At 44.3% G+C, this 27728-nt stretch overlaps 1 protein-coding gene across 1 annotated transcript in view; it reads right to left on the bottom strand.

The window, feature by feature from the left end:
• The window catches only part of DGKQ (diacylglycerol kinase theta), a 104249-nt gene extending 90122 nt beyond the window's left edge, over positions 1 to 14127 (bottom strand). Inside the window, exon 1 of the mRNA XM_075727167.1 lies at positions 13920 to 14127. Coding sequence (XP_075583282.1) covers positions 13920 to 14127 — 208 coding nt within the window. The remainder of the gene's footprint in view (positions 1 to 13919) is intronic.
• Positions 14128 to 27728: the final 13601 nt, after the last annotated feature.

Below are 27728 nucleotides of genomic sequence, written 5' to 3'. Positions count from 1 at the left end.
TCATGAGAGCCCACCTGGAGTACTACATCCACCTCTGCAGTCCTTGGTACAGGAGAGACATGGACTTGTTGGAGCAGGGCCACAAAAATGATCAGCGGGATGGAACCCCCTTCCATGAAGAAAGGCTGAGAGAGTTCAGGTTATTCAGCCTGGAGAAGGGAAGGCTCCAGGGAGACCTTATTGCAGCCTACTTAAAAGGGGGTTATAAGAAAGAAGGGGACAAACTTTAGTAGGGCCTGTTGTGACAGGAGAAGGGGTATGGTTTTAAACTAAAAGAGGGTAGATTCAGACTAGATATAAGGAAGAAATTTTTTATCATGAGGGTGGTGAAACACTAGTACAGGTTGCCCGAGAGGTGGTAGATGCCCCATCCATGGAAACATTCAAGGTCAGGCTGGATGGGGTTTTGAGGAACCTGATCTAGTTGAAGATGTCCCTGCTCATTGCTCGTGGGTTGGACTAGATGTCCTTTAAAGGTCCCTTGCAACTGAAACTATTCTATGATTTTATTCTATGAAATTCTATGAGAAAGGCGAGTTCTGCATAGACTTTACTTTCTCCCTCTTGAAAGACAGCTGGATCAGACTTCCCACCTGTGAAATGAAGGTGGGCACAGAATTTCAAAGGCACACGATTTTAGCACAGAACAGGCCCCCCGCATTAAGAGCTTTTTATTTGTCTTCAGACAGATGGAAGATGGCTAGTGCCAAACTCTCATTCAGATCCAGAAAGCACCAACACCTTGTCTTGAGGATTAGGCCAAAGACAGGACAGTGTCCTGGGACAAGGCACTGGTTCACTGATGGAAAACCAGAAATCTCTAAGAGGGCTACAACATCAGAAGAGAGCTCAGCAACTCATCTCCTGACAGTTCCCCAAAGAAGATCCTCCAGAGGAAGAGGCATCCTTCTCACAATGTGGAGTTGCACAGAGAGCCTGGAGGGACACAGTTTTTGCCCTCTGTCCACTGAATTAGTCTTCCCACTGTGTGGTTCTAGCATTGTAAGGCACTACTGGGAAGTTGCACCCACCATGCAACAGCCACAGACCATTGGGATGGCTGTGACTCCTTCCAGCAAGGAGGAATCACAAGCTCCCAATCTTAGGAGGCTAGCAGGAGTACTCGGTGATGCTGAAGACAGGGATCCTGAAAAGAAATCGTCTCTGAACCACAGAAATCTGTCTATCTGAGGGCAAACAATTAAGGACTCCAGTAGCTCTTTTGTACAGGCTAGTGGATGAAGGTTGTCCATACAAATTAGACGCCAGCCCACGTAACACAGTTGTGACTTTTTGCAGGTCTTCCAGACTACAGCCTTTACACAGCTAGAAAGGGTCAAGCCAGCTTGAAGTCTGCCAGAAAAACCTCTGATCACCCTCACTGCACCCACAGTGAAAGGCTATATATAGCTCCTAATACCCTTGAAGGGAGAAGAGAGATCTTTCAATGACACCCAACTCAAAATTTCAGCAAGATGCCATGGGGGGTAAGAGGAAAATCAAGTACCAGATACCACTACAGACAAGCCTCTTGAAGGCTACTTAAACATCGGTCTTTTCCCTGACTCTGTCTTAAGCCAGAGCCTCTTTTGTCTTCTGCTGCAAACTGCCCATGTGATCAACCGAGCCATAGCTAAAAAACAGTGGCTAGAGCAAACAGGTGCCAGCTCCACAGCATCTATAAGTCAAATGGGACAGCAGGGGCAGAGACATGTGTAATGGTTAAAACCGAGAGTGACAAGGAAGACCCAGCAGGACCACAGAACCACCTACTGTAGGACATGCACACTAGTGTCATGAATGCTAAAGACATGGTACTTAACTCCCTGCAGCTGTTGCCTGCAACAGCGTCTCCAATTCACTGCTTTCAGGGTGATGCCTTACAAAGAGAAACTTTGTCAATTGTTTATCAGCACTCTCCGGCTGACTCAAAGCTACTGGTCAAAACAAAGAGCTATAGCTTACAGCATTCAGAACAGAATAATACAACAAAAACCACAAGGCAGTCTGACCCACCCCTCAACTTTAAGGAAAATCCACTAAAACAATTTGACATTTACTGCAAGCGTACTTATAACCAAAACTTCATCACACCTGGGGAACCTACATAACCCCTGCCGGTTTCCAGCCCTCACATATGTGGCCTCCTGCATCACTATCACTGGTTGCCCCATATAGCGCACATAACTTCACACACCAAAATGTCATACTTCAGTGACTAGTTTCTGAAAACCCAGGTGGACAACACAGATGTCTCCTACAAAAACCAGTCCTGTTAACACTTCTGCAATTTAGACATATTCAAGCCAAAATGCCTCCCCACTTATAAAAGGGAAATAACAGTAGCCCATCTTCAGCTTTGAAAAAGAAGAATTTGAATTACACTTAAATAAACAGGGTGGATCACAGCAGAATTTAATGCATGGTAGGACTTAATAAGCCACAATGGCACTTTGGCAGGAAACTGTGATGTTCACACAGTTGCCTGGAATCCCTCACAATACTCAAAGATTTGGAGACATTCTCAACACTACAGCATTCAGATCAGCTGTTCTGTAGTCCTGCACCTATGGGGCGTATCACCAGGGGCACATAACGTACACCACACATGCATCCCACGCACGCAGAGCCTCGATGAGTTTGCTCAGTGCTCTAGGTGGGGAAAAACCTAAGAATTCCCTCCAAAACACACATAAGCCTTTGAATGGACTAAGGAGGGAGAGACAGGCAGCATTTTATGTAAAACCAGCCTCCTCCACTCAGTGATGTAGGCAGTAAGCAGGAGGGTTGCAATCCCTAGGAGGTGCACTTCCTTCCACCTTGCCTCTTAAAAACTAAACACAGAACATAAAAATGTAATAAAAAATCCTGACGAGACTAGCATAAAAACCACTGCTAATCTTAGCTACAATAGCTCCCACCCATCTCCAAAGCACAGTTATAATTTTAAAAGAAACACTGAGTACAATTAAAATGTAGGCCAAATGATTAATATATGTAACCCCAAGATAAGTGTTTTTCCTCTTTTAACTTGGGTAATCTCACCATTATCTAGGACATCTCAACACGTCCTATCACCACAAAACAAAACAAGTGAAGGAAAAAAAAAACCCCAAACCACCCCAGTTGCCGTGGCAACCTCTACCTCTCACTCCTATAGGGCTTCATTTCCAAGCTGCATCACAGACAGAACTGTACAAAACTATTAGCATTTGAGTGAAAAACTGAGCTGGAAAGAAGAGGGGGAGGGGAAGGGAAAAAGCAAAGAAACAGTATCCTGTACCAGTTGGATAAGTACATTCAGTATTTTCTTCAACGTGGTTGCTTCAAGGGTATTGACATGGTCAGGAAACTAAAGGCAAATGATTCATACAGTGGTGAAATCAGAGCAAATAAAACACACAGCACCATTTCCAGAAAGGCTACCAAACTGAAGGTGCTAATCTCTGAGCTACTTTTTTTTTTTTTTTAATCACCACTCTTAATTTTATGATGAATTTCAAGCATTTTAAAAAGATTCCTGTTAAGAAAGAGTGAGGATTTCAATTCCACCACTCAGGCTTGAGTCACTGATGAGACTCAGGACTACACTTACCTTGAATTTAAGGAACACAGTCTCTTTCAGCTGAGTAAGATCATATATTATTCATAGAAGCTGAGCGTTTACATCTATCTGGAGAACAGAAGCCTGCAGTGTCAAGTTATATACTCCATTTATGAGTACACCAGAACTACTGAGGTGCAATAGCTCTGTTCACAAAAGAGTAAAATTCAAAATCTACCCCCGAGAAACTATAAATCGTTCCTGAAGAGGGACCAAATGCTCTCAAGGGTTTGTTTATTTTGTTTTGTTGTTTGGTGTGGTTTTTTTGATCAATCAGAGTGGCAGGGCAAGATCTTGTAGCACTTGCTCTTAATTTATTATGTAACATAATCAGCTATTAATTTATACACACTAATTATCAACACATGCTGAAAGGTTCTTAAGGCTTCCCATGAGACTGTATTTAGGAAAAAAAGTTACACTGAGCAAAAGTACTGAACCAGTATATCTCCATTATCTTTCCAGACTTGGAAAAAGGAAGAGGAGGATTTCTTTTTTAAATCATCTATTTGCTCCTGAAGAAAATGTCCTTGAATGAAAAATACAATAGCTTCAAGAAATCTCAAGGCACTTGCCAGGCAGGAGCTATTCTGGAGCAAAGAGAAAGTAAGAGGAAGAGAGTAAGAGAGGTCAAAACCAGAATGGACACAACAATACTTAGCTGTTTTCAAGGGGATTTTTAACATTATGGTATTTTTACCTCCTACTTCGGCCTGTTTCTGAAAAAGGATTCGACTGGGGAGGTCTGATAGTCCCAGGTGCTGTTGGGAATATGTGGCACTGGTTAACTTCTCTTCACAAGAGCAACTACAGGCACCTAAGTCAATGGCACAGAAGCCAAACCAGCAATCTTTACACTTGTTTTTGTTTTTAAGGTTATGTCTCTGCTTTCCCACCTTCTCATTCTGGGTCATATGCTTGGTTTCTCACTCAGCGTCTTCTATTTGCAGAGTTAAGTCCCACCAGCACCCACACAGAAGGCTGGGTCATCAAACATAATTGTAAGCACCATTTTCCTCAAGTTTCAACACCTTCTAGGATAAAGAGATTGTGATTACTTTTGGAAGGGCTGCCATTACCACCAATGACAACTCTCCAGCAGTGAGCACAGACACACTGCTCACAGCTCACATGCACACCTGCCAGGTACAACTGTCTCATTGCAGTACTATGCCACCAGTATATCCAATGGCATCCATGGCCACCCAAAATTTGTGCATCAGTTTGCAGACATGTCTTGAGACCTTTAAATTCTCTAGGTATTTGTGAATATCCAAGAAGTCTGAAATCAGCTTTTCCAGTCCTCCATATCAGCACCATTTTGAGATGAGGTTTAATGTGAAAAAGCAGTTTTTCCTAGGTCATGCTACTCAGCCCACACCTTTGTTTCAAGTCTAAGGGCTTCTTTCTACAGCAGATACATTCCAGGATTGCTAGGCCTAATCAGTTTCCCATGCAAATTTGTATGTGTGGTGACTTACACTCACTCAGGCATTCTAACTAGATTCTGAAGAAAATCTTTCATCCCACAAAAGGCATTTTTTATTCTGAAAGAGAGCATCCGCAGGCTCAAACAGGACTAGCCTTTTCACTTTATGTTCAGATCCTTCCCTCATGCTCTCTTCATGCTTAGAGGAATCTTAGCAATTTCCTTGTATTCTTCTGCCTTCTTTTTGAAGCTCCCAACCACGCAATGATTTCAGCACTGAGGAACTATTTTTGTTTGAAGCACTTCAGGAACCGGTCAGTGGAGTACTCCTACGCTCACTGGTTAACAAGGTGTACCAGTTCTTATCTCCACGCACTGTAGAGAAAGTACTGCAGAAAAAGGACAGACTCATTTCCTGAATTACATCATAACAAACCAAGACATTAAAATGTGATACATTCTGCCAAGGAGAAAGAAATGCAATGAGGAACAGAGATTTTTTTTGCCACATATTCTTGCACTTAAACTGGAAGTCCTATTTCCTAGCCACTGTAATCTAGTACCCTGCAGAACACCACGCTGCTCCTATTTCAACACCTGAAGTTCAAATCATCCAGTTTCTCCCAAGCACACCTGTTTAGCAAAATATTCAAAACATCTCTAGCAATCTTCTGTGTATAAAACATCCAGGGACGGACTAAATTGTGGTCAAATACAGTAATTTTTATTCTCACTTTTAGTTGCTTTAGATCTTAATGTTATTTTTACATAGCAAGTGGCATGGCATATATGTCATACAAGTGGTATTTAAAAAGAAACCAAGCAGGTGAGCAATATCAGCATACTGCGTTCATAATCCTAAACATACTTCCAAGTAAATCACTCTTACTCAATTTTAAGCAGAGAAAAAGCAACAAACATCTATAAATATACAAATACATGTGTTCTTCACGTGTATATATGTATGAATATATATACACACATACATGCGCACACCCACATTCTTCCAGACCCAAGCCAATAAAAATATTGAAATAAAAACAGGAAATGAAATTAGGGGTTGACTGTAGTCTAGTGAATAACAAGCTTCACAAGTGAGACAACAGTAGGCAACATGGTTTGAAAGGAAGAATACCGTGGTGACATATTTAGAAAAAAAGAAGTACACTTCCATTTAGTTCCTTATCACACTGTGATATACAAATGCTAGTTTTTGCCCTCTGCTTGGGAGTGTTTCCTAACAGCCTTCTCTCAAAAATGAAAGGTGCCATTAAAAAAAAAAAAAGGGGGGGGGGGGGGGAAGGTGATCAGCATGTTATTATTTTATCATTTAGAAAAGTCTATATGCTATGCATACATCCTGTTCCTTCCCTGCTGGAGCTGAGTCAAATTGAATACATGAATATAAGTAACTTAGTCACCTGTTTTCAATAGGTGTTGCAAAAGCAGTTTTGCCAAAGGGATTTTCCTGAGCCAGCTCAAGATGGTCCTAATGAGCAACAAGCAGGCCAGAAAGAAGACAGTTTGAGCTGATGAAATGCAGTGTTAGAAACAACTCTGGAAGAAATTAGTGACATAACCAAAAAGCAAAGGTCATCCAGGGACAGCCTGATTCAAAGATAATTCAGAGCTGCCACCTGAGCAAAGAGCTCCAAAATCAGGAGGAAAATCAGGTTTCTATAGGATAGTAAGCAGAAAAGCAACATCATGGATGAGTTATAAAAAGCACGTAATCAAAGAGGAGAAAACAAGCAACAGGGACCCTGCCCACAGGGAACCCACTGGAAACAATGCAGCAAAATTCCTTATCCCTGGACTTCGAATTCAGAACAAGGGGCGGGGGGGGCGGGGAATCAACAGAAACATCCCTTACAAACTGCCAAGAGGAGAATGAAAACTAAAAACCTTGCATGTCATCCTCCATGGCACTATAAGCAGGAGACCCCACCTCAAGATCAGCATCTACACTCAGGTAATAAATGCCCATTGTATATAACACATCCCTTGTTATAAAGCAATTGTCCATGAAACATGATTGCTTAATGGCGGCTTTTTCACATGGAAAACCCCAGCATACTGTCTAATGGTATCAGGTATTTCATTGAAATAAAAGTAACTTCACTACTAAAAATTGCTGATGACCAAAACTGAAGGAGGGCAGAGCAATCACACAGGGATGTGTGGCTGAGTAAGATACACTATATCCTATTTTAATACTTCTACATCTGTAAAAAAGGAATGCACACCACTTCTAGAGAAAGGGAAGGTGTTACTAAAACGTACTGGTTCCCAAAAAGAAACCAAACCTGAAATGGCAGGAAAACACGCAGCTAATGCACGCAATCACAGAAAATAGGAACAGGCAAGCGCTTCTGCACCCATGAAGTACTGAGGTCACTTCTGACTGAAACTCTACCCAAGTTTTAAAGAAAACGCTGTTAAATGGCTCAGTACAGCGCTTAGAAAATGTCTTATGGTGAAGGCCTTAGAGTTCAATGTCCTTTGTTTATCAGAAATAAATAAGTAGTCAGGCATTTATCTCCCACACAACTGCAAGAAAGAATAAAAGGCTTTTCAGACCCTTAGCACAGCACTGCAAGAACTATGGTCCCTGGGAAACTTACCAGAGAAAGACTGAAAAATGTTGTTGCGAGAGGGAAAGAACCAGAGGGTATTAGCCTAGAACATGGCTGAGGAACACCTGAACGTATAAAAGATCATCTAGAAAGGAAACCTGCAGAGAACAAGCTGCAGCCACTCCAGACCATGATGGATTGATGAGCACCTTCTTTATGGCTTTTGTCATTTATCACCAAGTCAGACTGAGGCAGTAACACAGATGAGATATGAAAGTGCTGTGCAAAGTCTGGTATTGGATTACTGGCTTTAGCACTTTCTGCAGTAAGTTATTTCCTACATAACTGAGTTTCTGGACTGAAATCTAGGATAACGTTATCAACACAAAATATAGCTTCCAGCTACAAAAGCTGTGTGCAACCTCGCAAAGCTCCCTGTCCTTTCCTCTGCATCACTGATGGTGACAATGGTATTTTCCTCCAAAGCACTGTCAGAGGGAGGCAGGGAAAAGAAAAGTGTAAACTCTCCAGTACAAAACGGATTATCCTTCAAATCCAGACCAGTAAGTTGCATCTTTCAGCATGTCAGACAATCCTCCAAACGTTCTTCCCAACATATGTTTCAGCTTGACCAGAACTGAGCCAAGTTTCTGTGTCAGGGTTTCTTCTGGGGAGAGTTTTTTGGTGGATTCTTTTCTTCTTTGACAGTCTTTGTGTTTGTTCCCAAGATGGATTCACACTCACCTGGCTCAATCTAAGTTTTAAATGCAGCAAAGTCACATCCACTCAACAACATCTCAACCACAAACTCACATTGCATCTCAACATCAAACATCTTATTGTTGCATGGAAAGGCCCCGCCACTGACAAGGAACCCGCTAAAGAATACAGTGAGCAAGTCTTGAACATTCAAACTGATTGTGGGCTAGAAGGAAGATTTTACTGCGGTTTTACCTTCTTACAGCTTTTATTTTTAGCAGCAAGCCAAGCTCGTCAGAAGAAGGAAGAATTTGTTTTCTTTTTGAACTGCAAGCACTAAGACTTTCTGGGGACTCTCATACATCATTCACTTCCTTCAAAATCGAGCCGAATGGAACCAGCAGGGTCAAGGATGCCTGTCCCAACAACAGAACTAACCAGAAAGGATAAGAGTTCAAGGGAGTTGCTCCTCATCCCTCTATACCTTGCTACTATTTCAATATCCTTACAGAGACACACTCCCTGTTGGTCTAAGTCCCAGCTTTAAACTAAAACACACCTTCCCTATCTGACTCCAATTACTTAGAACAGTCTTTAAATGGAGTAGACTCCATTCAAAACATGTCCAGAATGTGCCTCCCCAGACCACTGCAGAGATGCTGTCTGAGCGTCTCCAGGTTCTCCTACACCAACAAGGCACAACGTGGTTTGCCCATGTCCAGGACATGCCTCTGTGAGTCACAGCAGCTTTATGGCCATCTTTCTAAGTCAGAGATTTATGGCATAAATGTAGCTCCAATTCACCATTCAAATTTTATTCTGGAAAAGCTGTGGTGTTGTCAGCCAACATCTAAACCAGATTAGGAGAAACAGGGATCTCTGCATCTTGGAATAAGTTTGGAGGTTCTCCTTAGAAGACAAAGCCTAAAAAACAAACAAACAAAAAAACCAACCAAAATAGAAAACCAGAAAACAAGAATGTTATTTCCCAAAGTATTATTTGACTTAGTGCCTTCACATCAAGACAGGTACCCTGCCTGCTCAAATGACATTTCCCTAGTAGAAATAGGCACAAAACATAGCAAAAAGTCCCTGACAGTAGCTTCCAATAAACGCTCTAATGAAAGGTGTGTGTGTCTGTGTATATATACATATATATAAACCTAAATGGCTAAACAAATCTGTTGAATTTGCTAACCAACTTGCTTATTACTTAAATCCCTTACATCTTATCTTTGGCTAAAACAAACCAAACCAAGTTTACATTAGAAAGATTTTGTAGCACTGGAAATATTTGTAGCCCCCAAAACATATAGATTCACAATTCTTCCTATTTTTTTTTAAGTCTTTTATGGAAAAAGAATTTTTTTTATTGGTGGCTCAAATAAACCCTAAACTCCAAATTAAAATACCTGCCAGCTATTTTTTTAGTGTATGAAATTGGTTCCTCTGTGCACCACCAATTAGAACTTAATGGTCTTTATTTCTTATACAGACTACGTATATTTAATCTTTTACATTTTTAACGTGCACACACACATGCACAGGAACCCAGTCACTTACACTGCCTCTTCCTTGCCAAGCCTGAAGAGATTTACACCCACTCAGAACTGAAATGACCAGGCTTTGGAAAGCAAGAGCAATATAAGAGAGTAATTGTTCAAGTTACAATCCAAACATCACTTTTTCTTTCACACACACACTTATCAAAGGAAGTGACAGCTAGAAAGAGTAAAGTGTCAAAAAAAAAAAAACCAACCCCGAGTCATTTACAAAGGGTTTACAGAATACGGGGGGGGGGGGGGGGGGGGAGAGAAAGAAAAAATAAACCGCAGCTGCAAGCCTGGTTGACTGAGATTACAATAAATATGTGCACAAAAGCTTAATGCAGTGACATCTTCAGACCCAAGCAGTGACCTAATGCACATAGAAAGAATACTGCCTTCCCTGTAAAACTGCACTTACAAAAATACCTTGCCAATCTAGCAAGAGAGCTGCTATTCTCCCCATGAGTGCCTCCCGTCCCGTACAAAGTGCTGGCAACAGCAGTACTGGCCCTGAACTGGAGAGGGAAGCACTATCCTACTTTAAAACACAGGGATTAGATCCAGGACACTTTGTACCTTGTATGGAGAGCATCAGAGCACCTCTTCTATGCATTTTTCAGAGTCCACAGGAAGAAAAGGGAAGGACCACTCATCTTGGCCTGCACTGCCAGAAATGTGTTAAGAATTCATTATACTTTCTTGTGTTTTTACACGTGTAAGCCACGTAGGCCTGTGCCAGTCTGCCAAGTAGTTGGTAAATTTACTACAAAACTCCATAGACCCTATCATTCACATATAGAAGATGCCATTTTCCAAGAGTCAAAAGCGCTATCACAATTAAAAGTCAAATGCAGGTCATTTGGGCCACACAACTACTCGATTTTAGGAGGCAGAGGCTTTTTTTTCCCCCCCCTCCTTTAACTGGTGGAGTCTTAGCATGCTCAGTTTCCTTCAAAGTCTGGAAACTTTCTGGTTTGATCAAGGCCAACTTCCGGGAACGTCAACACAAACAGCAGCAGCGGACTGAACACCTTGAACCCACAGATTTGGAACAGAAACGATTGCAAATTCACCTAGAAAAAAGCCACGCGACGGCTTCATTTCAAAGCCTGTAGATGGCATATCAAAAGGACCCCAAACAAAGGACAACATCAGCTCAGCTGCAATTACACCCACAATCCTAGTCTCTCTGGGGATAAGAAAAAGGAGATAGCAATTAGCTACCAAGTTTTTCCAGTCTACTGCAAACATTTCCTTCAAAAAAAGCTCAGTGAGTAATTTTTTTATTTTTAATTGGCCTGGCACTCCTAGAGATCACCCTTCTATTACTTTCTAAAGAACAACGATCAAACTCCATTAGTTAAAGGAAAAGTGACAAGGAGGTAATTATTAAACGGAACTTACTTAAAATATCATTCAAGAAATCATATTAGCATTTATTAAATAACTCAGAAAGAACAAGCTGCCAGCTGTTCAAGAAGGTACAAGGATGTATGTATGTGTGGCTGTCAAAAGCAGCCACCATCAGCAAACGAGCCATCAGGTATTTTTGAAATTTGTTGTTTAGCAGTAAGTTGTGGGAAAAGACAAACATGAAACTGACCATAGCTGGTTGAAAACATACAAATGAAAAAAAAAAAAAAAAAAAAATCAGTTCTTCACCCAAAGGAGACACTGACATGCCAGGTGACATTACAGGGTTTTCCCCCACACTCTGAGCTGGGAATGTTACAGCTAATGAAGACTAAGAGTATTTTTCTCTCTCTCACTACTCCACCCACCCCGGCCTTTTTTGGAGTGGAGGTTTCAGATGTAGGTTTGAAAGAGGCATCTTAACAGTGCAGCTTGGGAGTGCCTCATTGGCATGCGGTCTATCCTTATCCTAAATTCAGCCTGAAAAGCCAAAGGGGAAAAACAATTCCTGACCACAAACTGTCAGCACAGTTTTCAAGCTAGGAAAAGACCCTAAATTCAAGTTACAGCTATGCACTACCTTTATGTACGTAGTACATGAATGGAAAAAAAACAGTGAGACATCCTGGACGAAAGCCTTTCACATTTTCTTACCTGCTAACATACCAAAGCTGCTTAGCTCTTCAAGTAACAAAGCTGGCACCTGAATACCCACTTTTGTGACTCCAGTAATTTGCCTTTTTTTATAATAAAGGCTATAAAAGACTAGCTTTGTGTTATTTTCACAACTTAGGAAATTTTCACTTGAGTTTGGGGCTTTTTTGCTGTTAGGGTAGGGAGCGACTTTCTGCTGTGCAGACAGAACGACACATCTCGCAGCAAAATTTTAAGCAAATATACAACAGCTCTTGTAAGACTTGTTTTGCACCACACAGGAACGTGACTTCCACCCAAGTTAATACTGCACCCTCTTCACCCACGACGATGACAAAAGGCAGGAGCTATTTCAAGCACTGCAGGGTGCTTGCTTGACACCCACGGCCTTGTTTGATACACCCAAACAATGAGGCTCTTGTGCAGCCCCACTTCTCCAGATGCGGTCTCAGAGATGCAACCTGAGCCAGCTGGGCTGCATACACTCAAGAAGACATCAAGGTGTTGGGTTTGGGTTGTTTTTTTTTTAAAAAAAAGCGGGACACAAAGAACCTCTCCCTCCCCTATGACACTGTTCAGTTTCGCTGCATCAGAACAAGCCATAATTTTGTCGCCTCCAGGAACCTCAGCTGCCATGGGTGCTGGCAAGGAGACCTAGTGACTCCTTCTCCCCTCCCTGGCATCAGCCCAGGTTTAAAAGGTTCAAACTCCACGCAGGTTGCGGCTCCTCCAAGCCAGCTGCATTCCAGCAGGCAAGGGCACCCCTGGGACAGCTCGCAGCGGATCCTTCCCAGGACGGGCAGGGGCAGTGCTGGAGCATGGCAAACACCCCTGTCACCACACAGGAGCAGGCAGTGCCGCACCTCTGACTTTATTATTATTGTTCAAAATTTTATTATTATTACTAGAATTTGATAATTTATTGTTATTATAATTTATTATTAATTATTGTTAGAATTTATTATTGTTAGAATTTATTATTGTTAGAATTTATTATTGTTAGAATTTATTATTGTTAGAATTTATTATTGTTAGAATTTATTAGAATTGCTATTGTTTGGATTGTTATTATTTTTTTAAATTTATTATTTTATTAGAATTTATTAGAATTGTTATTGTTGGAATTGTTATTATTATTGTTGGAATTTATTATTATTGGAATTTGTTATTAATAGTAGAGCTTTTAGTATTATTGTTGTTAGGCATTTTCATTAGTAGGATGTATTATTATTAAGAATTTCTAGTATTATTGCCGGGTTTGGAGTTTTTTAAAAATTCATTATTACTATTCAATTTATGATTACTAGAATTTTTGACTACTCTTGCTATACTTTTAGTAGAATGTATTATTTTTATTATTAGCATTTTTATTATTCTTAAGGTTGGGGGTGGTTTTTTAGTAGTAGTAGTGTTCTCAGGAGTTCTTTACCCCCATCCCGCCGCCGGCCCCCGCAGGTCCCGCACGACCGACAGCCGCCCCGGCCAGCACCCCGCCGCGGCGCCCGGCCATGCCCATGCCCCTGGCCCTGCCCCTGCCCCCGGCCATGCCCATGCCCCTGCCCCCTGCCCCCGGCCATGCCCATGCCCCTGGCCCTGCCCCTGCCCCCGGCCATGCCCATGCCCCTGCCCCCTGCCCCCGGCCATGCCCATGCCCCTGGCCCTGCCCCTGCCCCCGGCCATGCCCATGCCCCTGCCTCTGCCCCCTGCTCCCGGCCATGCCCATGCCCCTGCCTCTGCCCCTGCCCCCGGCCATGCCCATGCCCCTGCCTCTGCCCCCTGCTCCCGGCCATGCCCATGCCCCTGCCCCTGCCCCTGCCCCTGCCCCCTGCTCCCGGCCATGCCCATGCCCCTAGCCCTGCCCCTGCCCCCGGCCATGCCCATGCCCCTGCCCCTGCCCCCTGCTCCCGGCCATGCCCATGCCGCTGCCCCCTGCCCCCTGCCCCCGGCCACGTCCCTGCCCCTGCCCCTGCCCCCGGCCCGCCTGACGCCCCCCCTACCCTCGCACTGGTAGCCGGCCAGCCCCCAGATGAAGTCGGTGCAGTAGTGGCAGAAGGTGGGCTTGGTGAGGGTCACCCTGCGGAAGCCGTGGCCCGGCGGGCTGCTGCCGCTGCTCCCCGCCGCCGCCGCCGCGACGCGGCTGCGCCCGCCCAGCACCGGGCTGGAGGCCGGGCTGCCGCCGCGCAGCGAGCGCGTCCCGTCCGCCATGCCCGCTCTTCGCGGCGCGGCACCGGCCGCCGCTCGCCCTCGCTTCCGCCCGAGGCGGCGGCGGCGGCGGCGGCGATGGGCGGGCGGGGGCGGCGCCTCGTCAGGGCCTCGCCCCGTCAGGGCCGCGCCTCGTCAGGGCCGCGCCCCGTCAGGGCCGCGCCGGGCGGCGCCGCGCTGCCGCCTGCCGGCCGCGCCGCGGCCCCCGCAGGCCTCCCTGAGGGGCCGCCGGAGCCTCCCCGCCCGCCAGCGGCCCTCCCAGGGCCGCCGCCATGCCGCCCCTTTCCAGGCGTTTCTGGTGAGGCCGCGGCCGGTCCTTGAGGGGTCCCCGCTCCTGCCAGGTGCGAATTGTGCACGGGGCGCGGAGATTCAGGTGAGCGCTGGAGAAGGAGGCGGAGGAGTGTTGAAAAGCGAGCTCCTCTGCAGCGGTGCAGGTGGTAGAGGCGCGTCAGCGAGGTGGGCACACTTCAGTGTCCCGCTGCTGCTGCCGCTGCATTGTGATCCACGACAGAGCCACGGGAGAAGCCTTGAGGCAGGGGAGGAAGACCTGCCTGTGAGAAGGTCTTATCGCAAACAGGCAGCGGGTTCAGTTTGCAACTTAAAACCATGAAGCTTGAAAAGACCTCCAGCTTCTTACTGTGACATTAAACTGGATAGTTTCGCTGCCCCAGCCTCGTGCAGTTTTGGAGTGCGCAGTGCTCCATCGCAAGAAGCTTTCGGATGATGCACTGGGAGAAGATGATGGCTTCCTGTAGGTTTGACCTTCTGCTCTCAACATCTCTGCCTTTATGAGAAAACATAAAGGGTATCTGCCTAGCAGTCTCGCCCCACTACAACACATTTTTTTGGTCCTTTATGTTCACTTCACCTTCTTGTTGCTTGTTTTGGAAACATTTACATACTGGGATGTTTCCATGTTGCTAGTCTCCTCTGCCTCTCTTCTTTGTTACTACATTAGGCAAAGTATTGTGGCTGGAGTGGGTTGCGACAAAAAAGGAAGCTGTGCCTTTGGGTTCTGTGTATATAGATGTATGTTGTCCATATCTCCACTTCTCTGACTGGATCTCAGCTTCCTATTGAGAATCTCCACTGAGCTGTCTGAAACAACGTCCATGTACTTTAATTAAGCCATGACAGCCAATAAAAGAGGAGTTTAGATTTTCATCCCAGACCTTGATTTATTTGTATTTTGGTGAAAGGTTAAACAAGCCATCCTGTTGTCCAGTAGACCAACACTGAAGTCCTTCTAAAATTTCTTAGCATCTTCTAGTTTCTACTAATCTTACTTTCCATCTCCCTTCCATGTTGTTAATATGAACCTATTTATGATTAGAAGCAAGAAGGATTTCACCAGTTCAAAGAGACACACTAAAAATAACTTAGAGGCTAAAGAAAGCATGGTATGTCTTTTTATGGTTGGAGAGTGAGCAGTTAGATACAAAAACTTTGAAGTATTTCTAATTGCTCCTACAAACATGATTTACAAAACATGCCTAAGATACTATAGAGAGGATACAAGAGGATGGGGAAGAGGGAAGCAGTGTGAAACCCTTTCTGTTTTAGACATGTGCCTGCTGAATACAATGAATGAGCCGAAGTCTGTAATGACAGGTCCCATCTTCCACAAACTCAGCGTCGCTTTGGTCTTTGTGAAGATCATAGAGCAAGGCCTCTTGGAACACATTTCTGGGCACATGGAGGAGACAACGATGATTAGGGACAGCCAGTAGGGATTTGCCAAGGGCCAGTGATGCCTGACCAACCTGATTGCCTTCCATGACGCAATGGGTACATCTGTGTAGGAGAGGAGACCAGTGGAACCTTGACTTCAGCAAGGTTTATGACATGGTGTCTCACAATATTCTTGTATCCAAGCTGGAATATTACAGTCCAGCATGGGTGGACAACCCAGATGGGTAAAAAACTGGTTGGATAGTTGGCCTCAGCGGGTAGCGGTTAATGGTCATACCTGAACTCTGCCTGAAGGCCACTAACGGGAGGAGTACTGCCAGGGTCTTTCCTGGGACCTGTCATGTTCAGCATCTTTATCAACAACACGGAGAAAGTGACGGAGAGTACTGTTGCCAGGTTTGCACATGACACTGAGCTGGGGGAACAGTCATTACACTGCCATCCAGAGGGACCTGGACAGGCGGGAGAAATGAACAGACAGGCAGGGGGGCAGCACTGTGGAGAAGGTCCTGGGTGTCTCGGTTGGCAATGAGTTAATAGAAGCCAGCTGTGCACCCTGGCAACAACCAGGGTAAACAGCATCCTGGGCTGTCCAGGAGCACAGCCAGTAGACTGAGAAGGCATTATCTCTGTGTCCTCATCACTCATGAGATTATTGCATCCAGTTTTGGCCACCAATACAGGAAGCACATTGACAAACTGGAGCAAGTTCAGTGGAAGGCCACCAGAATGGTCAGGAGCTGGAGCACTTACCCTGCCAGGACAGTGCTCACAGGAACACTTCAGAGCCTGAAGAAGAGACAGCTTCAAGGGGCTGCTCATAGCAGCCCCCTAGTTCAGACACAGAGTTTCTCAAGAAGATGGAGCAAGGCTCTTTACAGTGGTGCGTGCTGGGAGGACGAGACAAAGGGCAGAACTTCAAACAAGGCATTCAGGCTGGATATAAGAAGAAACCTTTTCACCCTAAAGGCAGCCAAGCAGAGGAGCAGGTTACCTGGAGAGCTGGTGCCGTCTCCATCCTTGGAAGTTTTCAAGACATGATTGGATAAGCCATGACCAACCTGGTCTGACCTCATGGGTGGCCTGGCTTTGAGCAGGAAATCCCCAGGCTATTGGAAGGGACCCGTAAAGTCATCTAGTCCATTCCCCTATGCAATGAACAGGGATGTCTTCAACTAGATCAGGTTGCTCGGAGCCCCTGTCCAACCTGACCTTGAACATCTTGGTTAACGCTAAAAAATTCTGTATTCTTATGGATAAATGTCCTAGAGCATTTCCATTTTAGAAGATTCTGTGGAATTCCAGCAAGCCTTCGATTCAGAACCAACATTCCCACATACTCTAGTATAGACTACAGATACCCATGAATAGATGAAGAAGTAATTTCTACCTTTATGCTTCATTCCTGAAATCTAGAGCTGTCAGAGATCAAAGGATTGCCTTTGTTAAATATTGCTCGGTGGCTCTTCCAGTCTTTGTATATATATAAAAGTATATATAAAATGATGAGATACCCATCATGTCTCAGTGGACTGTTTCAAAAGATCTGCATAAATCTCCAAGCTGCAGTAGTATGAGTGGTTTTTTGGTCATGCAGAATTGTTGCTCTACAGGCTGATAACTGAAAGATGGAACAGGAAAAAACTACCACTTCTTAGATACTTTTTTTTTTTAATAGAAAAGCGCCACACAGATGAAAACAGGCCAAATTCTAGAAGTATCCATTTTCTATGTTTTGACAAGATTGGTAAAAAAGGTCAAAACGTAATGCCTCTGAAAAGATCATTTACTTAGTTTTATACCCAGATAAACATTTTGCGGTACTTGGTATGCTATAACCTCATTAAACTGAAGTAGTACAACTCTAGGTCAGGCAATACAGGAAAATCCTCATTTTTACTAGTTTCCTGTGTTGGCAGAGGTATGTTCTATAAATTGAGCAAGCCTTATACCTTGGATCTTCTGAACCTTTTGTAACTTTCTTGTACTCTCTAGATCTAGGGAGAGAACATACTGTGACAGATAGAAAGCTTTTGATACAACTGAGAAGTGCAAGGTCTGGTACATTACCCACCATTTATGTACGGGATTAAATAAGCTTTGTGTGCTGTCAATATCACATCATATTTTTATCCTTTAAGTAATACAGTAAATTGTACCCGTGCTTTCTTGATGCTCAGTACAATGAAATCCAGTTACTCAACACCTTCATGAAGCAGTTTATTTGTATGCAAGCTGCAAAAAACTGGCAATAAATAATCAAGTTGGATCCAGTCACAGGGGAGATTTTATAAGGGTGTATAAATATCGGATTACAGGGTGGGAAGCTGACGGAGCCGCAGCATTCTCAGTGGTGCCCAGTGAAAAGATGAGAGGCAATGGGCACAAACTGAAATAGAGAAAATTCCATGTACATGTAGGAAAAAGTTTTTTTTACTGTAAGTGTGGTCGAACACTGGAACAGGCTGTCCAGAGAGGTTGTGGACTCTCCATCCTTGGAGATACTCAAAACCCAACTGGACACAGCCCTGAGGTACCTGTCCTAGGTGACCCTGCTTTGAGTGGTGGGAGGGGTAGATGACCCCCCAGAGGCCTGCCAGCCTCTGCAGCTCCATGGACCTGTGAGGCAGGTTTGATAGCGAAGAGAGTCAAGACTGGCAGTCCTTCTTTTGACTGAGGCTCTTACTGAAGCAGTGGGACCAAACATGGCAGCCTAAAATAGGTAGAAGGAGCGTCTTGAAAAAAATGGACTCTTCTGGCCTTCCAATTTCCTGGTTTCTTGGAGAGCTCCGAACACCTTCCTCCACTCTCAGAACAGCAGTGAGAGCCATTAGCTTCCCAAATGCCAGATCAGCTTGCTAAATTTCTGTTTCTATGTGAAGTTTTCTATATAAAGTTTTCTTTACATATCGGTGAGGTGTGAAATCCAATGGTATGCCATGTCACAGCTGAGTTGTGAGCAAAAGCCTTTCTGAGCTTAGTTGGATCTTCTATATTGTTGACTTCTGTTTTCTCAATTTCTTTCCTTACCACTAAGCATTGAAAGAGAGGCATGACATCAAGTTGCTGTGAAGGTAGAAAAGGAAAATTTAAAATAAACTGTGGCTTCTGAGAACAAAGAATGTAAAACACAGCCGGGGCTTGGAATGTGTCCTGCTGTTGACAGCCAGTAGGAAGGAAGGGTTATGGGGGGTTTGTTTTTGTTTAAACAAGACATCAGTATTTGGAAATTGAGGGATAATCTGGTAGAAATGGTTCATGAAGTGTCAGCTTCCTAGGCAAGAGAAGTTTTAGATTTGTAGCTTTTTCACCTCTCCATAATTTAAGTTGGTGATGTCTGAATCAAAAGCAAATCCTGATGTTCATTGAAATGGAATACCATTTTTTTTTTGCAAAAATCTCACAAATGAGGAGACAAGTAAAATATTAGATCACGTTTGTGCACTCTACAGCCTGCAATGGAAAGCAAAAGAGAAATGCAATTTCTCATATCTACACTACGAAAAAGTATTAGTAAATAGCATTTAATTAGTTTTCTTTTTGCTTCATTGTAGCTCTACATCTTACTTCCTGAAAAAGATGTCTTTAAAACAATTGTTCTGATCACACTAGAAATAAATCAAGTACAGAGTTGTTGGTTAAAAGCACCAACAACTGCCCCTGAGTAAGAGAAGCAAAAGCTCAGATAAGGAAAGCTAACACAAAGTTCTGGCTCAGTTTCAAGTTATGCGGTAATATAGCTGGTATGTCTTTCAATATTTAATTTGATTCTTTATATAGCCAGATTAAGAGATTATACCTTTCCAGATAAAGGTTATAATAAATAACACACTAAACTACACAAGCTTAAAAAAAAAAAAAAAAAGGAAATTAAAATGTCTATCTTCTTGAACTCCAGAAAATAAATTATATATTAATATTTATATATAAAATATACCACTCCACACATGGGTACAGAGACTTAGATCAGAAGAAAGTGCTTCAGTTTAAATACATCCATCTCCTGTGGGGAAAAAACATACAGAGATAACATCAATTAATACAACTTTATTTTTATAAAATTATTATAGTCAGCACTAGTAAGTGTTTAACAAAAAGGTAGAGACACTTATCATAGGCAGACATAACTGCAGAACTCATACCATATTTTAGCATTTATATTTCTTGCTATCTCAGGAACTTCTCTGGTTCTGCTAACAAAACTGAGACTTGTAAACAATAAGCCGTATCAGAGCTGAAAGGGGAAAAAAAAGCTGTGTAACAACACAGCAAGGTCAGGAGGCTGAAGCTTTATGTCCAGTCAGCTAGCAAATATGATAATATGACAGGCAAGCCATTTGTGCTCCAAATACACTGATTTTTAACATTTAATAGCTTATTTCCAGCTCTTACATTTTAGCACAAATAACTTCCTGACAAGGAACATAAGGTCTTTGTTCAGAGTTAAGGAATTACTTGTCTGGGAAAAAAAAAAAAAAAAAAAACCAAACCCAAAACCCAACTAGGGTTTAATTTATTTATTGTAAAGGATTGTTAGTTTAATTTATTTAATCATGTTTTGTCTCTGGACCTAGGAAACACGTAAGCGATTCTTATGAATGGAGTAGCTAACTCAGTGCATTCAGAACTGCACAATAAGCAGAAACACCCACGTATGGAATAACAGATTGCTGTTTAGTTTTGGTAAGAGTTGTCCACACTGAAAAAAATTTTTCCATGTAACACAAGTCTGAAGTTGTTAAAACCACATTGCAGCTTCTGTTTCTACACTCTAATCATGCATCAGAAGCCCGGTATAGAAAACACCATTTAATAAAGCCTTATTTCTCTTTACATCTGATTGAATCTGTTGGCCCACAGGATGCATCCATTCTTTTACCAGCAAGAATGTAAGGAAACACCACCTGTGCTCCCATGCCCTTCATCCTAGACTCCAGGGCAATGTGGTTGTGCATGAGACGCTCCTTTGGCAGTGTCGCTGGTGCCCAGGTAGATGATGGGGGTGATGGCCCAAGGGCTGGGCAAAAGCATCCCAGATCTAGGGTCCTGGCAAGCAGCAAACCTCCTGAGACAGTATGTCTGGTCAGCAAAAGTAAAGTCTCCAGCTGCCAATACTCACTCTGTCCTCATGAGGGGACATGCATTTCAGGCTCAGATGCCTTTCCTGACTGAGCTTGTTCCTGCTTCTCAGGGTGTTGCACCTGCGTGCCCTCAGTTCACATCTGCATGAGCAGGAGCCATTCTCCTGCTGCCAGGGGTCAAAAGCTCCCAATCTTCCCACCCTGGGAGTCCCAACCTACTACGAAGTCAAGCATAGCCTTTAGCTGTCTCATCTCTTACACAGCTGTTGCAGGTGAATTATTAAGAGAAGTCATCGTTGTGGGGTTAACTAAAAGGGTTTTACTGATGATTAAACAATGATCGAATGATAATTAATCCATGATAAATAGTAATCAAATGGTGATTAAGCAATAATTGGTAATTAAACAGTGGTTTGATGATTTGACAATGATTTAAATGGTGATTTAAACGGTGATTAGACGGCAGTCAAACACTACTACTTATTACACTTCTAATAATTAAGCTATAGCTGGATATGTAAATGTCACTAGCATACAATATACTTTTAGGCCTAATATAAAATGTAGCTTACCCTGTTACTGATACCAGATGCCAGGTAAGGGGTCTCTCAGCCTCGAGGAGTAACTTTGAGAGGTGTCCCAGCTTAAGGGAAGATGACCGCCATGCATCCCGCTGCTGTACAGGACAGCTCAATGGGCTCGCGGGGGGCTACAGATATCTATAGCATAAAGTGATTTGACTCGTAGCCAACCCCCCTTTGCTGTATGTGCAGGAGTGCAGCCACAGCAGTTTTAGTTTTGTCTAGTCGCAGCTCAGGCTGGCACTGTGAGCTCCTGATAAGGGGCGTCCTAGACTCCTTGGTTCCTGAGAAGATAACGGCCTAGCACGATTCTCAAGGTTTGCACAGCAGGGCTGATGTCAGTCACGCCTGCTCCGCCGGTGGTGCCTGCACCAAAGTGCTGCTCACTCGGTCAGAATGGGTGCACCCGGCATAGCCAGCGCAGGGCTCCAGCTCTTGCCTCTGCCCAGGCGTCTCCTGCTCATCGTCCCTGATGCTACGTGGTGTGCTGGCCTTCTCCCAAGGTCTGCAGCAGGCAGCCCTGCACCTCAGCCAGACCCCAGCCCTGGGGAGAGGCACCAGGCACTCCTGACAACCCCACACCCGGAGGGTCCCCTGTCCTCCTCCTGGAGCAGGATTTGGGCTGGTGCTAAGGGGCGTGCTGTCATGCTGGCTCCAGCTGTCCTGCACATTCTCCAGCACTACATCTGTGTCCCTTGGTGTCCCTGCTACGCTACCGGTGTGCTAAAGGCCAGCCCGCTCTCGCCAGCCTGATCACCGCTCTCCTCTGGTCCAGCTGAACAGGAGCAAACACTGCCTGATCAGGAAAACAGTGACTTGGAGATGCTGTGCTCCATAATGAGGAAAACACCAGCACTCATATCTGTGAACAACAAACTGACCTGTTAAGTCCCTCTTTGCTCCCCCTGGATACCGTTACGTTTCCTCCTTCTACTCCATAGCAGAGTAAGTGTAACTAAAATGGGCTCTGCTCAGTGCAGTCTAGGGTTTATTCATGGGAAGATACATACTGTGAATGCTATGAGAACTGGGTTTGTAGGTGTTTATTTCACTGAATAATGCAGGATAGGAGGGGTCTCTGGAGCTCAGAGCAGGGGCAACGTCAAAGTCAGATCCAGCTTCGGTGTTAAAGCAGTTCCCTGCTTTCTCCTGCTCTATCACTTCTTGTGCAGACAAAACTTTACAATATGTAACTCAGTTCAAGATTTTGGGGAGTGTGAATTTTCCAAACCATGATGCAAGTAAAACAATTAAAAACCTGCTTGTGTTCTCTGTGATATAACGGGACCAGCAGGCGGTCATGGATGCAAAATAGAAACTCTCAAGGTGTGCAGGGCAGCCGATGGCTCAGGCAACAGCATGACATCCCAGAGGGTCAGGCAGGGAAGGCAATGTGGCAGTGGCACTTATCTCTGCAGAGGCCGATGTCCTTAAATTCCCCAGGGGCCAGAGGAAACGAGCACCCAACATCAAAACACATTCCACAGCTAAGTTAACAGGGATCCTGCACCTGTGCTTTGCAGCATGGGGACAGGTACCAGCACCTCCAGCACCAAAGCCGCAATGGGCCTGGAAGCAACCCCTGGGAGAGAAGCTGAGAGCTCACCTGCACAGCCACAACCCACAGACCCACCCACAGGTGTCATTTGGTGCAAAAGCCATGAACCCTGCAACTTCCCACCACAGACCACTGGCATCATGAAAGTCTAAGCACTGCAGTCCAGCCTGGCTTTCCTTTAGAGACCACCACAACAGAACCATTGCCTTTCAGCCCTGGAACTTCCTTATGAACCACTGCATTGGCCCAAGATGCTGCTTCTGGCAAGACCGCTGGCTGTGGTGGGCTCCCAGGCTTCATGTCAGCCTCTTCCCCTTCCATGAGCACTGCTGAGCTGATGAGAGAATCAGTTCAGCTTGAGTATTTCTGCAAGTTGGACTCAACTTCAAAAATACTTCAGTCCCCAGGCAGTGCCATTGCAGGCACTTGGGATTTGTTGGGAGTCAAGCCCTACTAACATCAGTAACTGTTAGGTTGCTCTGTATGCTTAGTTGTTACTTTAATCTAAATAAAGGATATCTATAGAGGCTTAACGCACACACACGAGTGAAATGTTTCTTTTGAAAAGTAAGTCCTCTTGGCTTTTCTCTAACCTTTTTTCCTAACCTTTTTTCCTAACCTAGTGATCACATTCCAAAGCACTCATGCTACATTCCATTCTTCACTGAACAAGTACAATAATGTTTTTTTGGTTGTTTGGTTGTTTTTTTTTTTTTACATAAAGCAGCATCTTACATCTTCCTGCAAGGCTCCTCTACTGCCAGATGCCCACTCAGAACACTGGAATATAAAGTAACTTTGCTTGCTTCTGAAAGCTTAAGAGGTTCATTTTACCAACAAATACTCGAATGCATCATCACAATTATTCATTAACAAGAGTTTCAAAGATCAAAGACACATCAAATAGTGGCTGAGGTTTGGCAATTTAATCCAAAATTAGTTTCATATGGAAAGAAATAGCCTTCAACACTTCCTTCCGGTCTGTTAGCATTATGTTCAGGTTGAGAAGGCAGAGTTCAGGGTGGGATTTTAGGACGGCTTGCCATTTGCCTGGGGGTGCAGCCAGAAGAAAGTGAATGTGAAATAACAGGGTGTAGTGTTAAAGCACAGCAGATGCACAGCAGGTACTCTTCCATTAACTTTAATGTGGATGCTTACTCCAGAACTAGGGTTCTGTAGCCTAGGTAAGTTTTCTTTGCAAATGGACTAAACTAAGTACTGCCAATGTAATTTTTAGTATGGAACAAGATCATCCAGATGGGACTGTAGTGTGGAATAGCCCCTTTGAGTCATTACCCTCCAAATAACATATTTACAAAATCTCCTAAAAGGCAAAATGACAACAAAAGCTGCATCAGGCCAATACTAAATGCTTTTAGGAGGTGGACATCTAAAAAGAGGTTTAGCCTTGGTATGTGTTGAATGCACCACAGAATTAAATCTAGCTGTTGAGGAGCTGCTTGCATAGGGAACATGACCAAAATACCTCAGCAGTGTTTAGTAAATAGATGTTCAGTTGTTGTGGTCAGTTAAGATACTGCATTAAAAGAAGAAGGTGAATGGGATTTGAGTGATGGAAATGAAGCATTGAGAGCCTGGTAGCATTCAAATTAACGTTTCATAGTAGGTCCTATTGGGTAGATTGCTCTTGGCATAACCACAGCTTTTGATTAAGGCCTGTGGTGAATGAGGTGGTCTGCTCACCGAGAAATCAACAGTGGAGGTACTACTTGCACACAGAGCAGTAGTAGCAGATTACCCACTCGTGGCATCTAAATGTTGTGCTAAGAAACAGGATAAAAAGAAACACCAACCTCTGTCTTCTTCACTATGTTATCCTCAGCTGCTATGATCAGTGGGTGTCCTGCTGATTAGTGCAACCACTGAAGTAGACCTTAATGAAGGCTTCGTTGTACAGAAAGATTTGGACTACTTGCAAAGGGGCAAAAAGGACAACTTTTTAAACAGAAATAGTATTGCAGTGCCTGGGGTGAGATTTAATTTGGCTCCATGCTAAACTTTCACTAGAGGTCAGGGTATATCCTTCATGATGTGCCCTCAGAGGCAGGAAAATATGTCAGAGAAACATCCCTCCTGACTGTGCCGTATCATAAGTGATCGGGTCCGGTCACAAAGCCTTGGAAGAAACTAAGTGGAAGGTTCTTGAATTGTGACAGCTCTTTTTATTCAGAATGTTAACTTTCTGCAGGAAAACTGAGAAATCAAAAAGCAAAGTACCAGTACAGCCATTTGGGGAAAACCCAGGCAATATCCAACCTGTGGTGGGTTTGACCTTGGCTGGATGCCAGGTTGTCAGGGACTGAAAGAGTTAATGCCTCAAACATTGCTGCGAGGCAAGGTAAGGTCTGCAAAGAGACCAGTTAAGGTCTCCATAGCGATAAATTGGGGTCCGCACAGCACCAGAGGTGAGGAGATGCTGGAGGACTTGCCCTCTCGCCCTCTGATGGCCGAAGGCCGTGCAGAGCTCGTTTGAGGAAGGGGCTCACGGCCACCCGAAAGACCCCTCGTGACTCCCCCCCGGGTAGCACCTGCGCAGAAGATGGAGAACATTCTGGAATAAGCCTCAGCGGGGGCGAGACTGGAGGCTGGGACTGGCCCACCAAAAGCACAGCTCCGAGGAGCCACGCGTGCACCCCCACCCCTGGAGGACCCCTCTCCGGGCCGGCCGCCCCACCTGCCACAGGCTGCCGCGTTTGTGGTCAGCATGGTGGGATCCACGGGTGGTGGTACCTCTCTCTCTCTCTTTGAGCATTTGGATTAGAACCCACATTGATACAGAATGTGAGAGCTACACTTCTGCATCAAAAGTTCGGCCTGTGACTTTAACTCAGCGGAGAGAAACTGTGGACTTGCTTAGAGATTCTTTCAGATGGTATCTTTGTACTGTAAGATTAACAAACCTTGAACAAACTCTTTAAATCACAGCCTGAAACCAGCAGACACCAAGGTCAGAAGAACGAGGAGCACCATCACCCAAGATAAGTGCAGAGAAACTAGTTAGGACTAGCACATGTTGTAGCAAAGCTGTGATAAGCTGCTCAGTGAGCCAACTCATGACTATATATGGGAAAAGGATCCAGAGTTCATGGAAAGGACACTGAAAGACCCCTCTGCGAAGACTACTAGGGACCCCCAAGGACCACCGACCCAAATCACCGAGCATGCGCACCTGGGGACAGAATAGGTAAATCAGTTCCGGGGATTCATTATCCTAAGACCACCTTTTCCAAGAAACATGATGAATATGTATACTTCTGTCCTACCTAAATTATGTCTTTGGCTGTGCGGCATGCACATTAGGTGGCAGTATCCCACATGTATCTGGCGCCATAAATTAAGAATGCCTGTTTCTAAAGCTCCAAAATGAGTCTTGGAGAGTTTTTGTAAGCCATAACTTTCGGTATCAACGTTGCTTATCATGGTGCTTTCCTGGTTTAGGTTGCCTCCTTATTCACATAAACTATTGACCAAGTGTGAGACTAAGATTAAACCTAGCCACACCTAGACTCCTCTCTGGAAAAGAGTTTAGAAAGCAAGGGGGTCTCTTCTGAACCTCGTGACTGAACGGGATGGTCCCCCTTATCCCCTGCATAGCATGGTGCTTTCCAAGTTCAGGTTGGTGTTTACTGTCAATAAAGTGTTTAATTCATCATTTGGTGTCGTTTCACCTTAATTTAGCCCACGGGAATCACAGAACCTCCACAATCCTCTCTGGGCAGCCCAGTTTGGGTTGTGACACAGGTGCCACCAAGCCACTCTCACTCCTCAGCAGGACAGGTGGGGAGAAAATGAGATGGAAAAAACCCAAAAAAAACCTCGGGGGTCAAGATAAAGGCAGTTTAATTAATGCAAAGCAAAAGCAAAGGCCGTGCACAGAAGCAAAAAAAAGGAAACAAAGATTTTATTCCCTACTTCCCATCAGCAGGTGATGTCCAGCCACCTCCTGGGAAGCAGGGCTGCGGTACGCATAGCCGTTGCTCTGGAAGACAAATGTAAATAACGAATGCCACCCCCCGCCTTCCTCCTCCTTTCTTTTAGCTTTTATTGCTGAGTGGATGTCATATGGTATGGAATATCCCTTTGGTCAGTTTGGGTCAGCTGTCCGGGCTGTGCCCCCTCCCAAGATCTTTCCCACCCCCAGCCTACTGGTGAGGCGGGGAAATGTTGGAGAGACAGCCTGGATGCAGTGGAAGCACTGCTGAGCAGTAGCCAGAACACTGGTGTGTTATCAGCACCTTTCTAGCTACCAATACAGAGCACAGCACTATAAGGGCTGCTGTAGGGAAGACCAACTCCATCTCAGCCAGACCCAATACACCAACATTTCACTGAAAAGTAGTTAAGAATAGTTATCAGTCATGTTCAGGCATTAAGTGAAATGTAGCGGACAAACATTGCCTACCATTAGGGTGCAGCAAAGGAATTTCTACTGCTTTTCTCTGCATCTTTAATGCTCTTTGAGCAAAACAAGCATGTATAGGCAGTATAAAATATGGACCTCTGTGCAAGAAGCACGTTCTGTATTTCTTTCTATAATGTGCCAGCTATTCTTTACAGCTATGATTAAGTGTTTGCTTTTGATATGGGTGTCAAATAGTTAATTTCAAAGTGACAGAAGAATGTTCCTGTTTTCACACTTCGGAGACTTTATTAGAACTTACATAATTAATT

The sequence above is a fragment of the Pelecanus crispus genome, chromosome Z, assembly GCF_030463565.1.
Source record: "Pelecanus crispus isolate bPelCri1 chromosome Z, bPelCri1.pri, whole genome shotgun sequence".
NCBI classification, from domain to species: Eukaryota; Metazoa; Chordata; class Aves; order Pelecaniformes; family Pelecanidae; genus Pelecanus; species Pelecanus crispus.
This window is presented reverse-complemented; position numbering and strand designations above follow the sequence as displayed.